The following is a 13,198-nucleotide window of genomic DNA, read 5'->3' as shown; positions in this document are numbered from 1 at the left end:
CGCTGCTGCTGCCACCACTGCTACCACCACCACCACCGTGGCTGTCGCTGTTGGGCAGACCCTAGGCGGCCTCGGCCTGGGGAGTTAGGGGACTAGGGGTGAGAAGGAGTCTGCCATACTAAGCACAGAGAGTGGGCCTAAGCTCTGCTTTCCAGTGACCCCCCAAAGAGGATGTGGGGGTAGGGGCCCGCGCAGCGCAGCAGAGCCCCTTGCAGAGAGGGGACACCGAGTCACGGCCACCCCCTCTCATGCGGGCCTCAGCCAGACCCAAACCCAAACCTAGACAGGCCCACCCGCCACCCGGCTGGGTTGTCTCCTACCGCAGAGCCCTGGCCGCTGAGGCAGGCAAGGAAGAGAGGTGGTGCGGTGGTAACCCTTAGCGGCAGAGGGGGCTGCTGGGGATGAGGTCGGGGCGCCGGCAGCAGTGGCGTGGAGCAGCAGACACCTAGCCTGTCCCTCCCCTCTCGCTCCCGCCGCTCCCCCTCCCCGCGCACACGGCAGTGGCTCTGGCCTCAGATGATCCCGCTCCCCCCTCCCCCCAACCGCAGCCCCGCACAGTCGGGCGGGCGGGCGCACTCACCGATGGGGGGAGCCGAGCAGAGGACAGTAGACGCACCAGGGCTAGGGTGCCCGCAGTGACTGTTCCCGTCGACTCTGCCCTTCCCCACATGCAACAATCAAAAAGAAACTCCACACGCACCCAAAAACCTGCAGCCAGTCCCCCTTGGGACCACGACTGACTGCCTGCCCTCCCGCCTCCCCCTCCTCCTCCTCCTTCTGAGATTTGGGGAAGGGGGACACCCTGCTCAGGGCTGAGCGCAGCCTGGGTTGCTGGCCAGCTCTGCCGATGAACCAGGCCCTGTGAGCATTCAGACCCTAGCCCACTCTTCTTCCTTTCTGGAAGGACCCAGAATGGAGAAAACCAAGCAGGCTTTCGGAAATTCATGAGCTAAAAATGTCAGGAATTTCCTGGGAAACGCAGTTCCTTACGGGATTCATTAAAGCAGGTTCGCTTGCCCCTTTTACTCTTCCTCCTAGAAACTTGTGTCAAGGAGAGATCCCACTCCCAAAAGTAAAACATTAAATGGTCGCTGGTTTTTATGCAGACCGCTAGGTTGCTGACCATTAATTAACCAGTGAGTCTTTGGATGGTGATAGCTAAAAGGGATCTTCTCTGGTGTTAGAAAGGGGCTCAGGAGTAGAGGACCTCAGAGATACCTGATTTCTCTCTTGCTAGACCTGACGTATAACCTAGGGCTTATTTCCAGATAGGTATTGAGTGCTTGTACTCTCTCACTGCAGTCTGCAGCCCTGGCACTTTGGGGAAAGCTAAGGCCTATCTCCAGGGGACCCCCTGCCAATGCTCCCACACTCTCCCCCATCACCTTCTACAGGCAGCTGAGAGATACAGATCACACAGCTCTGCCCTTGGCTTTCTCAAGCACAGAGTGTTGCCTCTATCCTGAGAAAAATGTACCTATTCCATTTGTGGGTTCTATTCCCATTGAGCATCTCCCTCTTCCCCCAAAAGTAAGGAGACTTGCCTCCCTCACTCTTAGCCCGAGGGACAACTGGGAATATGGTTGCCCAGCTTCCTAGAAAAGAGTGGACTAACGATCAAGAAACCAAGAGCAGGCTAGGGAATAAGCCTTGTTGATTCCTGAACCCTCAAAGCCCCCCTTACCATATCCCTTCACCTCCTGAACAAACTTGCCTGCTAGGTATTCACAGCTTCCTTTTTCTCTTAGAAAGAGCCCCATTCTACTCAGCATTAGCTACTTCAGCCCTGGGCTGAAGTTTGCGACTTCCTACTGAAAAGAAGAAGCACCTGGCCACCAAGGAGCAAACAGGCGCTGTCCTGTGCACCCGTCTCAGAACCACCCACCTATGTCCAGTGGTCCCTGAAATGGCTCTCTGAAGGGAAGGCCCCACACCAAGAAATAAAAACCCAGGCTTTGGGCCCCATAAAGAACTTCCCCTTATTTGGGGGGCAACCTCTAGTACCCTGTAGTACTCTTTCTGTGTTGATTTTTTCTGCACTCCGTCCCCTATCCCAAAGTCTATTGGGAAGGGGACACAGAAACTTTTGAAGCACTTTGAACTGCACAGAAATACACGTGTGAAGAAGCAGTAACTCCTCCAGGCTCGAACAGTAGCAATCAGGACTCTGGATAGACCTCAGCCCCTCCAGGGACAAAAAGGCTCAGTAGCAGGCTCTCCACTGAGAATGGAGTGGGACATTACGCTTCACTTGTAAACTGAGGCTAAAATCTGGTATAATCCGATCTAGAAGGGCTGCTGCTCTTCCTCAAGAGTTTACCTTGCGTCAAACCAAGCCCCTGCTCCCTCATGAAAACTCAAGGCAGCAACAAGGCCAATGAGAATATGATGAGGGCCCCACCCACCCCTGCCAGTCCCTGCCTTTCTTCCGTGCTGACTGCTGCCCCCAGGACAGAAGACTAAGACTCGAAACTGCCCCGCCTTCCTATCCCAACTTCCCGCCTTCATATCCCAACTTCCCGCCTTCCTATCCCGACTTCCAGTGTAAATTTTCTTGCCCTCCGTCCTAGACGTCTATATACAAGGATTCCGAAATGATTTGAGTTTGGAAGTGCCCTGTTTTTCTGAAAAAGTGACTGCCACCAAGAACTGACGTCTTAGTTACCCAGCGCAGAGGCAACTGATGAAGTTTCCAGACAGAACACAAGTTGAATATCATTTGTACACTTAAACTGGGAATTTTAAGCTCAAATCAGCAAATGAATGGGACCTAGATCTCTCCACATAAATATGTACTTGTTTTATGCTATTCATTATATATGTATAAAACTTTTGCCCTTATTTGCCAGCTTCTCTCCTACTTTATACGTGTATCTAAAAAGCAAACAAGATTAACAATGCCTTTCCAAAATAATTCAATGATAAATAGGATTTTTAGCATATTTTCACTACTGAAACGAGAGTTAATTTCAGAATAAGCCTTTAAGTGTGGGCTTTTTCTCAGACTAAGGAGGTGAAAGGCAGCTTTCTTTGGGCTATAGTGTACAATAGCCTTAAAAGGCAATCTGGGAGAAATGAATATAAACTTCCAGAAGTCTTAAAACAAAAAGTTTAAACTTTAAATAAAACTTCACAGTTATATTTGCATTGTAACAATGAAAAGTCATTAGAAAATAAGTGGATTTTAAGACTTCTAACCATTTGTTAATAATCTAAACAATATACTAACTTGGTGAATGAAGTCTGTTCTAGTATCCAGCTGTTTGAATTTGTTACTGTAAAACAAACAGTTGTAAAACTAAATGTATAATTTCATTAGAATGTAGGAAAGACAAAGGGAAAACGAAATATAATATACAGCAAATTAATATGCAGCAAAAATCCATGTTAATGAAAAACTTATCAAAAAGTAAACATTTCCTTTCTCCTCACAATATGCTTACAAAGACATAATGTCTCTAGATTTCTTGAGCCCTTTTATTATTAATACAACAGACACATTTTAAAGAGAATAGAGACTGCTTTATTTTTAATCCCACTGTCTCTATGTATTTAACAAACTCTTACCAACAAAAAATTGTGCGCAAAGAAATACACATTAGGCAGAACAAAAAAGAAAAAAGCTTTAATTTTCTTCAGCCTGACTACAGGTGATTCTGAAATAATCTAATTCAGCTTTGGTTTTATAAAGTAAAAATCAACACACATTTATAAAATAGACTTGGAAAGAGGTTGTCTACCTCTGGGTAGTAAACCCTTCTGATTATAGAGTTCCTAATAGAAACAATATGTTGATTAATATTTTACAAAATCACAAATTTCCAAAATAAAGAACATTAGAGCTTGTGTTTTCAAGTGATACTTAGATTAAATACCAGTCTTAAACCAGACAACTATCTTCAATACCCAAATCATTAAAACTAACTGGGATGTTGTACTGTAAATGTTCAAAGTGGAGGAATTAGCCATTTCTTCTCATGACTATCTACCAAAAAAATTGAGAAACTCTCAAATAAATCTTAACATTTAACAACAACAATGACTAATAGTAACAGCATTTCCCAGATCGTTCTTTAAAAGCGTATTCCTTTTCCATAGCTCACTTAATCTTGAAAATCATGCCTCTTCAATGCTATTTTAATGTTTAGGATTAAAGATATGAAGTAAACATTTAAAATATGAAGAGAACAATCCACTTGATAAAAATCCTCGCATTTCCAAAATGTTTTCATTTTAAGCATTTGCAGAAGAGTTAAATAAATGTAGCAGACATTCTAAATTCGATAAAAGATTCAGAGAACCCGACATTTTATGTACCCCAAAGGTCCAAACAGAACCGATGTAAATGTCAATAGCTGTCTCCCTTCCGGCTGATACTTAAATGGTTTTACTAGTACTCAACGCAATGAAATCAGCAACTCTCCACACTCTAGTCAACACTCCAATTTCCAAAGCCGCAATTCGCAAACGTCAGTTGGGCGGGGGCGGTGGGGGATCTTGAAGTAATCCAAAAATTTCCTTTCCCCTTTGACAGTCCACCAAAAGATGTCAAACCAAATCCAGCCTATTGTAAAGCTCTGGGACCTCCCTTCCAAGGACACCGAACACAAGCTTAGACACCGCTGCGAAAAGCTGTCCAAAAGCGCCTGGCCGGACAGAAATGTAAGGAGCCCAGACCAAAACGAATTAGAACCCTCAACAGAGGGTCCCGCAGACACCGCGGAAAAGAAGGTGGCATTTATTCCGGGGTAGACAGCTACGAACCAGTTACCCCAGCCAGTCTCTTGGGCCTCTCCAACCCAAGTTCAGGTTTATGGCAGATATATTGGTTGGGTGCCTTCCCCTACAAACATCACAGCCCGCCTCCGGGGCCCACCGCCGCTCACAGAGAAGACCCCTCAGCTTCACATCCGTTCCTTTTGCCCTCGGACAAAGGCAGAGGAGCTGTGGAGCTGACCCAGCGCTGTGGGGCAGTAAAAATGCCTTGTTCGGGCCACCCATCTTTGGGCCCGGCTTCATCTGCGATGTCAGCACCAAAGGTTTTTTTTTTTTTTTTCTGGTTTTGTTTTGTTTTTACAACGCATCCTGGGCGGGTGTATGCATTTAGTGGTGGTGGGGTGGGGGGAACCGAACAGAGGAGGGGTTGGCAGTGAAGCCTGGGTTATAGAACTCTCCTTCCTCTCTCTCCCAGCTTCCAGGGTTGCCGTGCAGGGAGTGTCAGCCACGTCTAGCGCACAGTCCCAGGCCCCAGGGCGAAGGCGGCTAGGGGAAATGGGGCTCAGGGATTGCTAAGCAAACGCATCACTGGTGGTCTCCAGCGCCTGCGGAGGTAGGATCGCCTCTTTTCTTAAGGGGCGTGTTATTTTGTTCTCTTTTGAAAGTAGGAGGGGGTTCATTCGTTTCTCGCTGCGGGGGGTGGGAGAGAACGTTGCTGCACCGCCTGGGTCTCCAAGAGGGAGGGTGCGGGGATGTCTGCAATGGTACTATAATTATTCCTGGGCTGAGAGGGCAAGTAGAGGGGACGGGGCGAGCGTCACCTGGAGCTGTGGCAGTGGCAGCAGGGAAGGTCGCGAGGGGCTTACCCGGGCGGGCGGGCGCTGTCCTGCCGCAGGTGAGGGAGGGCGCAGGCTGGCGGGAGGGAGGGCGCGCGCGAGGCAGGCGCGAGGAAGGGGGGAGGGGAGGAGGGCGCGCGCGCGCACACCTGTCCTGGACAGCGGCGCTAGCCGAGCTGCGCCTCACTTAGGCTCTGCGGGCTGAGGAGGAAGGAGGGCGGGCTGGCGGGCGGGGGCGGGACGCCGAGGGGAGGAGGAGGAGGCGGCTCGGATGGCTGGCTCGGCTCTCGCTCGCTCTCCCTCCCGCGGGCAAGTCCGGCTCACACCCTGCTTCTCCCGCTCACTCACAGCCCCCTTGGCTCTCCCTCCTCCTCCTCCTTCCCCTGCGGGATCCGCTCGCCGCCGCCGCCGCCGCAGACGGCAAGTCGTGGCAGCCAGACGTCGGCGCGTAACCCGGCGCTCCGTGCGTGACTCCAGGCGACGTCAGCGCGCGCTCCGCGTTCCCCACCCCTCCTCCCAACTCCGTGGCTCGCGCCCTTCGCTCTCGCGTCTCTCCGTTTTAGCTGCCGCCGCGGCGGCCGCCGAGCGCGTTCTTTCCGCCCCCCTCTCGCGCGTGAGCGCGCCCTCTCGGCTCCTGGCGCGTCAACATTCCGCGGCCCAGGCCTTGGGGCGCGTCTGAGGAGGGGGATGTCTGTGGCCTCTCCGCCCACACTTCCTCCACCCACCGCCCGCAGCGCCCCAGAAGGACCTATTACTCGTTGGGCTTCTGAAGGCCGAAGCCAGGCTCTGGAGGGGATAGAACCCTGAAGGGCCTGCGCCAGCTCCAACTTAGGGCCCTGTGCGTCGTTGCGACTGCCGCTACCACCCCATCACGCGGCACCTCCGCCCCAACTCCGCCCGGGTCTCTGAGGAGGCAATAGGCCTTTCATCTCCCGGGAAAGTCTCACCTTGGCCCTCAGACACCCGCCAAGAGGGGTCGGAAGGACAGAATTAGCATAGAGAAGAGGGGCTAGAGCACTTTTCAGGCTCTGGCCCCAGGAATCCTTGACAGGAAGCGTGGGGTTGCTGCCCAGCCTGCCACGCAGTGTAATATATTGAAGCCGGGCCCTTTTGAGGGAATGCGACTTCCTTGGGCCGAGGGGGAAAGAGTAAAAGTTAATTTTCATAAAGTGCTATGCAAGGGCTAAATGTGAAATTATAAAATGTCCTTTAAGACAGTCTTCTTGAAATCGTATCAAGTTTGACAAGATTTTTGGTGCACGGTAACGCTTTTGCTCGCTTTCTATGCTGTCACGTCTCCATCCTGCAACACTGAATACGTAGATGGAACATGGATCAGCTAATAACTGCAGCAAAATAAAAACTGCATTTATCATCTTTATCATTATTTAAATAGACCTCCGAGAAGTCAAACTGTGATTTAGGAAAACTTAATCATTGCTTCAACCTATTTAACTATTTTGTTTTGAAGTTACTTTGCAAATATACCACAAAATCCCTCTTTATTAGGCAATGGTAGACTTTTACACTCACTTGTTAGAGAACCTTTTCCAGAAGCATATCTAGTTGAGCCTGCGAGGCAAGTAGGACTAAGGTATAATTACTCCCATTTTACAGATGAAAATTGAGTTATCAAAATGTAAGTCAGTTGTTCAGCGTTGTGAGGAGTCTATCACTGATAGAGGGAAAACTCTAAGGTCTATTATTGCCTGCTTTATTCACTAAACCAGAAATCTCTCAATTGTTTTTTTCCAAGTATCTTTTGCTGCCTCTTATGTATTGTAGGCAGTGCCTGATGGCTGAGAAGAATCGCGGAGGACTAGAAAAGGTTTGAGTCTGAAATTATCTGCCACAGAGAGTTAGAGCTCAGAAATAAGTTATTGTGAAACAGTTCAACTTCCATGTTAACGACAACGACAATAACAACAACACGCTTATTAATTCCTAGCTGGAGGTGAGAAAATGAGACTGGCTTAAGGGTGATGGGTCATTTCCTTTGAATTGCTTCTTTATATTAACCTCATCTTTAGGTGGCAGCACTACTATATAAATATCCTTCGAAGTACAGTCTTCTGCAACTTAATATCCTAAAGGATATTCTGTCCTAAATGTTTCCAACCGTATTGTGGAGATTAGAAACTGGTGATTTTATGATATAAAATCATAGGTGAGAATGAGAAAACTTGGAGGTTCTAGAGGAGGAAAAACAGAAAGGCTATCAGACACATTAATAAAATACATGGAGCTACGGAGGGAAAACATTAGAAAGTTTCAAGAAAAAAGTTTTTTAGGTGTATGAGGAGCAAGTAGCATCTCTTTAAACCTTGTCTTTTGTTGAAACATACGACAAGATAACCTTCCAAAGCAAACCATCCTTTCTCAGTACTGCATATTTATCAAGCATTTACAGGTTTGAAGTTGCTAGTTATATAGTTGCCTGTACTCAACTGTAATTTTAAAATTCCGATGTAGTTTTTCCTAATTAACAGCATCAAGCTTATGAAGATTTCCAAGTAAGACTTTATTGTTGACCCTTGTTGAAGAGAACTCTACTTGGCTTCGTTCCTGGCTTTCCTAAATTGTTCACATACAAGATAAACTACCATCATTCAGACTTACAGAAGTGAGAAGACAAGCTGAACCAAATGTAAAATGGTAGCAATTTACAGGTAATTCTATATCTTAATTTCTCCCACATTTTTAGGGTAAGAAATTGTGATATATGGGGGTTATTTGGATCACGCGTTTTCTAAGTAAAACTTTGTCGTGATTAATTTTATGTATTTATAGTAGTTCTCCCTGTGTCCGTTTATCCAAGCAACACAATACAATTGAATTCATATGCATTTCAAAATAGACTCCATTTGATTTACCGTGTAAATACAACCACCAAGGAATATAGAGGTATGACGATCAGGAGTGAGAAATAAAAGTATTTCTGGATAGAGGATGAAGTGTTTTCTCTTTCTTCATGGCGGCTTCCATCTATCTCAAGTCAAACTTGGAGGAGGAGTCTCAAGCAAATTGGTAGTACTCAAACTCTGCAGTATTATGTTAAGATTTTTAAGCTCTCTGGTGCCAACAAATCATGCAGCCTGGGGGCCTTTGCTCCAAACTTCTGCCAACTCCATTTTGGCAGTAAAATGTTCTGTTGAACAAAGTTTGCACGTGTTTAGGGTGTGAAGTGGTTCCTCAGGCATTTATCTGGTTTTATTCCAGTTTAGGGACTTGAAGACAAGGGTCAGAAGTGTGAGACTTGTAGACTTGATGTGTGCACTGAAACATACTATAGTAGCAATCTTGAATTTTTGGTTTAAGCAATGACAGCTTTTTCTTTGTTGATACTGGAGTTATTAAAGTGAATCCTTTAGTTTACTCCTTAAATGCTAACATGATATCGAATTGGTTTTCATAAGCAGGTAAGCAGAACCCTCTCTGTTGAGGGTATAAAGCTGGGGAAAATCATTCCTCATCCTCCTAACTACACCACCACCAAAATGTGTTTATCCAGATGAAACTCACCAAACAATAACTTGAGAGCAAAGGGACCAGTAATTATTTAAACTTGATCTCATTTGTCAAATTTTATGTAACTATGAGTCTCTGATCTTTTTTAGTATCAGTTGTCTGGCTTCATCTTTTTGACCCATCTCTTCCCATTCTGGAATCATTGGTTAACAGCACCTGAGCCAGATGTGCATGCTAATTTGTTTTATTCCAAGGGTTCCTCTTCCAGTAGAAAGTGTATACAATCTCAATTTCCATTATTTTTTTCAAGTAATTCTCACAGAAAATCCTTATAGAATCTGGGATAACAGTTTGAAAGTCATTGATTAAATACTATTGAAACATATTTTTCTTTATCATTTAAGAGTAATAGCAAGAATGAAATACCAAAGTAAAAGTAACAGATGTTGAAATGATACTGTTGTCTTACATTTACTATAATCAGCAAAATGTAAATTTGTAGGCTACAAGTATGACAATTTGAAAATGGTAGTTATTCTTGATACTTTTGCAAAGAGTGTGACGTAAATTCTTATTTGCACCTTTATTTTCTTTCCTTGTTTTTAAATGTAATTCAGATGTCAGAACTAACATGTGGATGAACTTCGAGATGGAGAAGAAAACTGGGCTTTTCCAAAGAGTGGATCTATCTGAACTGGATAGCACTATTGAACTTCGTTGCATATTTTGTGGTAGCTCTAAAACTCCTTTGCTTGCTTACTTTTAAATGCAATGTGTTGCTGTACATACATACAACCAGACACCAGTGCCTTCTGCAGCTAATCCAGGCCATTTTTATAACCTAATGCAGTAGCACTTTGCAATTAGATGAAGATCAGTGGGATTTCTTTCTGTGGTGATTAAAATGTGTCAGGGGAAGAATCAAGACAATACTCCAAGTGAAAAATATAAAGTCAGTTATTTCTTTAATATTTTGTGTTATAGTAATCATTTTTATCTTTTGAGCATACTTTTTCTTGTCTACTTAAATACTCAAAATTAATTATTAAATGTAAATGTAAGCACAGTGAGATACCGTCTCATCCCAGTTAAAATGGCTTTTATAAAAAAGATAGGGAATAGTGAATACTGGTGGAAGGATGTGGAGAATGGGGAACCCTTGTACACTGTCGGTGAGAATGTAAATTAGTACAGCCACTATGGAAAACTGTATGGAAGTGCCTCCGAAAACAAAGTAGAACTACCATGTGATCCAGCAATTACACTAGTGGGTATATATTCAAAAGAAAGGAAATCAACATATCAAAGAGATAGCTGCATTCTCATGTTTATTGAAGTCCTGTTGAAATAGCCAAAATATGGAATCAACCTAAGTGCCCATCAGTGGATGAATGGTTAAAGAAAATGTGATTGATATGCAGTGGAATATTATTCAGCCATAAAAAAGAATGAAATCCTGGTTGGGCGCAGTGGCTCATGCAAGTAATCCCAGCACTGACCTCATGAAGACAGAGAGTAGATGGTGGTTACCAGAGGTTGAGAAAGGGAGAGAAGAGGAGGGATGAAGAGAGGTTGACTGATGGATACAAATATACAGTTTGATAGTGATAAATCAGTAGGGTGACTATAGTTTATAATAACCTATTGTATGTTTCAAAATAGCTAAAAGAGAATAATTGAAATAACATAAGACAAAAATTTAAGATGATAGATATCTCAATTATACTGATTTGATCTTTACAAATTATATGAATGTATTAAATTATTACATGTATCCCCAAAATATGTACAAGTATTTTGTATCAATAAAAAATAAAATTTAAGATAAAGTAAATGTAATGATTAGCTTATATTTCCTAGATCAGAAATAAATATTTACTTAAGTATGTTTATGATGAAGAGTTTTTTTATATCACTATAAAAATAGACACCTTACATAAACATATTACAGTTGGTGTTTAGATGGCTCTTTTTTTTCTGGCCTTGAACTTCTGGAAAGTAGGTATGGCCTGCTATGTCAGGACTAGTTCTTGGAATTCTTTGTTGTTTTTCAGTCAGCCTTATTTTCTTGGGTCATGTTTTGAACAATATTTATCAAATGTCTGTTTACCAGACGTTCCAGATGCTTGAACAAAATGAAATATCTGCTGTCATAGAGTTTCCAGTCTATGTAAGACAATAAACAAATGTATAATATAATGCTAGATAGTGATAAGTGCTAAAAAGAAGAAGAAAATAGGAAAGGGGAAAGAGAGTTTCTGTGTGATTGTATGTGAAAGTGTCCATGCATGCCGCTCACCAGTATTTTAAATAGAGTGATCAAGGAAGCCCGTCTGAAGAAGTAACATTTGAATAGAGATCTGAAATAGTCAGTCACGGGAACATTTAGGGAGATGTTCCAGGCAGGCATTGTGGACAATTTATGTCACAAAAAAGTCACCCAAGTGTAAGCCAAGTAACATCCTGTATGATAACTATATATACATTTTTGTTTTTTCTTAAGTGAAAAACAAACTTATTAGGTTTTCTGGGTACTCATTAGGTTTTCAGAAAAGTTTTTCATTTAATATCATTATTGCTGTATATTTCCCTTAATGATTATTCTATTATTTAATAAATAATATTTATGGCTCTACAGATACAGCTTCACAATCCCTTATCTGTAATTCCAAAATACAAAAAAATTTCTTAATTCATTTAGTGGCAAAATCTGAACTGACATGAATCTATTTAAGATTATCCTTTATGGGCCAGGTGCAGTGGCTCATGCCTGTAATCCCAGCACTTTGGGAGGCCAAGGCAGGAGGATCACTTGAGGCCAGGAGTTTGAGACCAGCCTGGCCAACATGGTGAAATCCCATTTCTCCTAAAAATACAAAAATTAGCTGGGTGTGGTGGCACATGCTTGTGGTCTCACCTACTTGGGAGGCTGAGGCACGAGAATCACTTGAACCTGGGAGGCGGAGGTTGCCGAGATCTTGCCACTGATACTCCAGCCTGGGTGACAGAGTGAGACTCTGTCTCAAAAAAAAAAAAAAAAGTATTTATTCCATTTAGTGTGACTACTGATACATTTCATTGTAGAAACATTAGTGTGTTTGATGAAGGGTTGCTACATATTAAGTAAAATATAGATAATACAATGTATTGTACCCTAAAATATAAAAAAATTAAATCTGGAAACACATGTGTTCCCAAGGATTTTGGATAAGGGATTGTAGATCTGTGTCAGATTTCTTCTTGATTTTCTGATTAAATGTTATCATTGTTGTTAATCTTTAGATATATTGTTTTTAGAAGTATAATGCTATGTAGTGCCCTTATTATATACTGGCACTGCATAAGCACTCTATATATTAGCTAATAAAATGCTAACAACAACCTTATGAGTAAATTCTATTATTCCCATTTTATAGATGAGAACACTGAGATGCAGAGATTAAGACACCTGCCCAAATGACAGTTACTAAATAGCAGAGCTAGAACCCAGTCTTCCTCCATAGCTTGCACAATCTAAACCAACTCTGCCTTTTCCTTCTCCTCCCCTTTCCCCCACCCCATGCATGTAGTATTCATATTTAACTTACTTTGAAGAAGTTTTGAGTATCAGCCCTTTCCAAGAGCATGATTTTTACATCTACTTTGAAATACCAGACATCAACATTTTATATTTTCTTTACAAATTGGTATCTCTCAATATTTTTAAAAATTGTATTTGTTCCTGCCCTAATTTCAGCGATTTCTTTTGCCAGTTGAAGTTGGAGATTTACTTATCCTCATTCTTGGTCTGTTAAGTTTTCACGCTAACATTAACTTTCACCATCCTTTTCCTTTCCTCTGAATATCTTTGGATAATTATGAGGCACTTCCTTTACTGTTGTGGCATTGTCAGATGTCAGATCACATCAGAAATTTGCATCTACCAGGATGTACAAGGAACTCAAACATCTCAACAGCAAACAATCCGGTTTAAAAATGGGCAAATTATCTGAACAGACATTTCTCAAAAGAAGACATATAAATGACCAAGAAATATATGAAAAAATCCTCAGCATCACTAATCATCAGGGAAATGCAAGTCAAAACCACAATGAGGTATCATCTCACCCCAGTTAGGATGAACAGACAAAAAAATAACAAATGCTGATGAGGATGCAGAGAAAAGGGAAGTCTTCTGT

The 13,198-nt window shown here is 43.1% G+C and overlaps 1 protein-coding gene and 1 long non-coding RNA gene across 4 annotated transcripts in view; one reads left to right on the top strand and one right to left on the bottom strand.

The window, feature by feature from the left end:
* The window catches only part of PURA (purine rich element binding protein A), a 65,914-nt gene extending 60,147 nt beyond the window's left edge, over nucleotides 1-5,767 (bottom strand). For 2 of the 3 annotated variants that reach the window (XR_010126439.1, XM_054487303.2), the window contains exon 1: nucleotides 5,583-5,767. Coding sequence is in view for 1 of the 3 variants with exons in the window: in XM_054487301.2 (XP_054343276.2) it covers nucleotides 581-946 (366 nt within the window). In the remaining 2 variants the exon portion in view is untranslated. Of the gene's footprint in view, nucleotides 1-580; nucleotides 2,871-5,582 lie in introns of those variants that run through there. The other variant, XM_054487301.2, reaches the window with a different exon arrangement.
* A 206-nt stretch (nucleotides 5,768-5,973) lies between these two features.
* Nucleotides 5,974-10,908, top strand: LOC129036330 (uncharacterized). Its single transcript, XR_008502522.2, has 3 exons — nucleotides 5,974-7,506; nucleotides 8,042-8,221; nucleotides 9,638-10,908. It is a non-coding gene; the product is annotated as an uncharacterized LOC129036330 (long non-coding RNA).
* The last annotated feature ends 2,290 nt before the right edge of the window (nucleotides 10,909-13,198 follow it).

The sequence above is a fragment of the Pongo pygmaeus genome, chromosome 4 (assembly GCF_028885625.2).
Source record: "Pongo pygmaeus isolate AG05252 chromosome 4, NHGRI_mPonPyg2-v2.0_pri, whole genome shotgun sequence".
In the NCBI taxonomy this organism is placed as follows: domain Eukaryota; kingdom Metazoa; phylum Chordata; class Mammalia; order Primates; family Hominidae; genus Pongo; species Pongo pygmaeus.
Note: the sequence above shows the minus strand (reverse complement) of the source record. Positions and strands in the feature narration are given on the sequence as shown.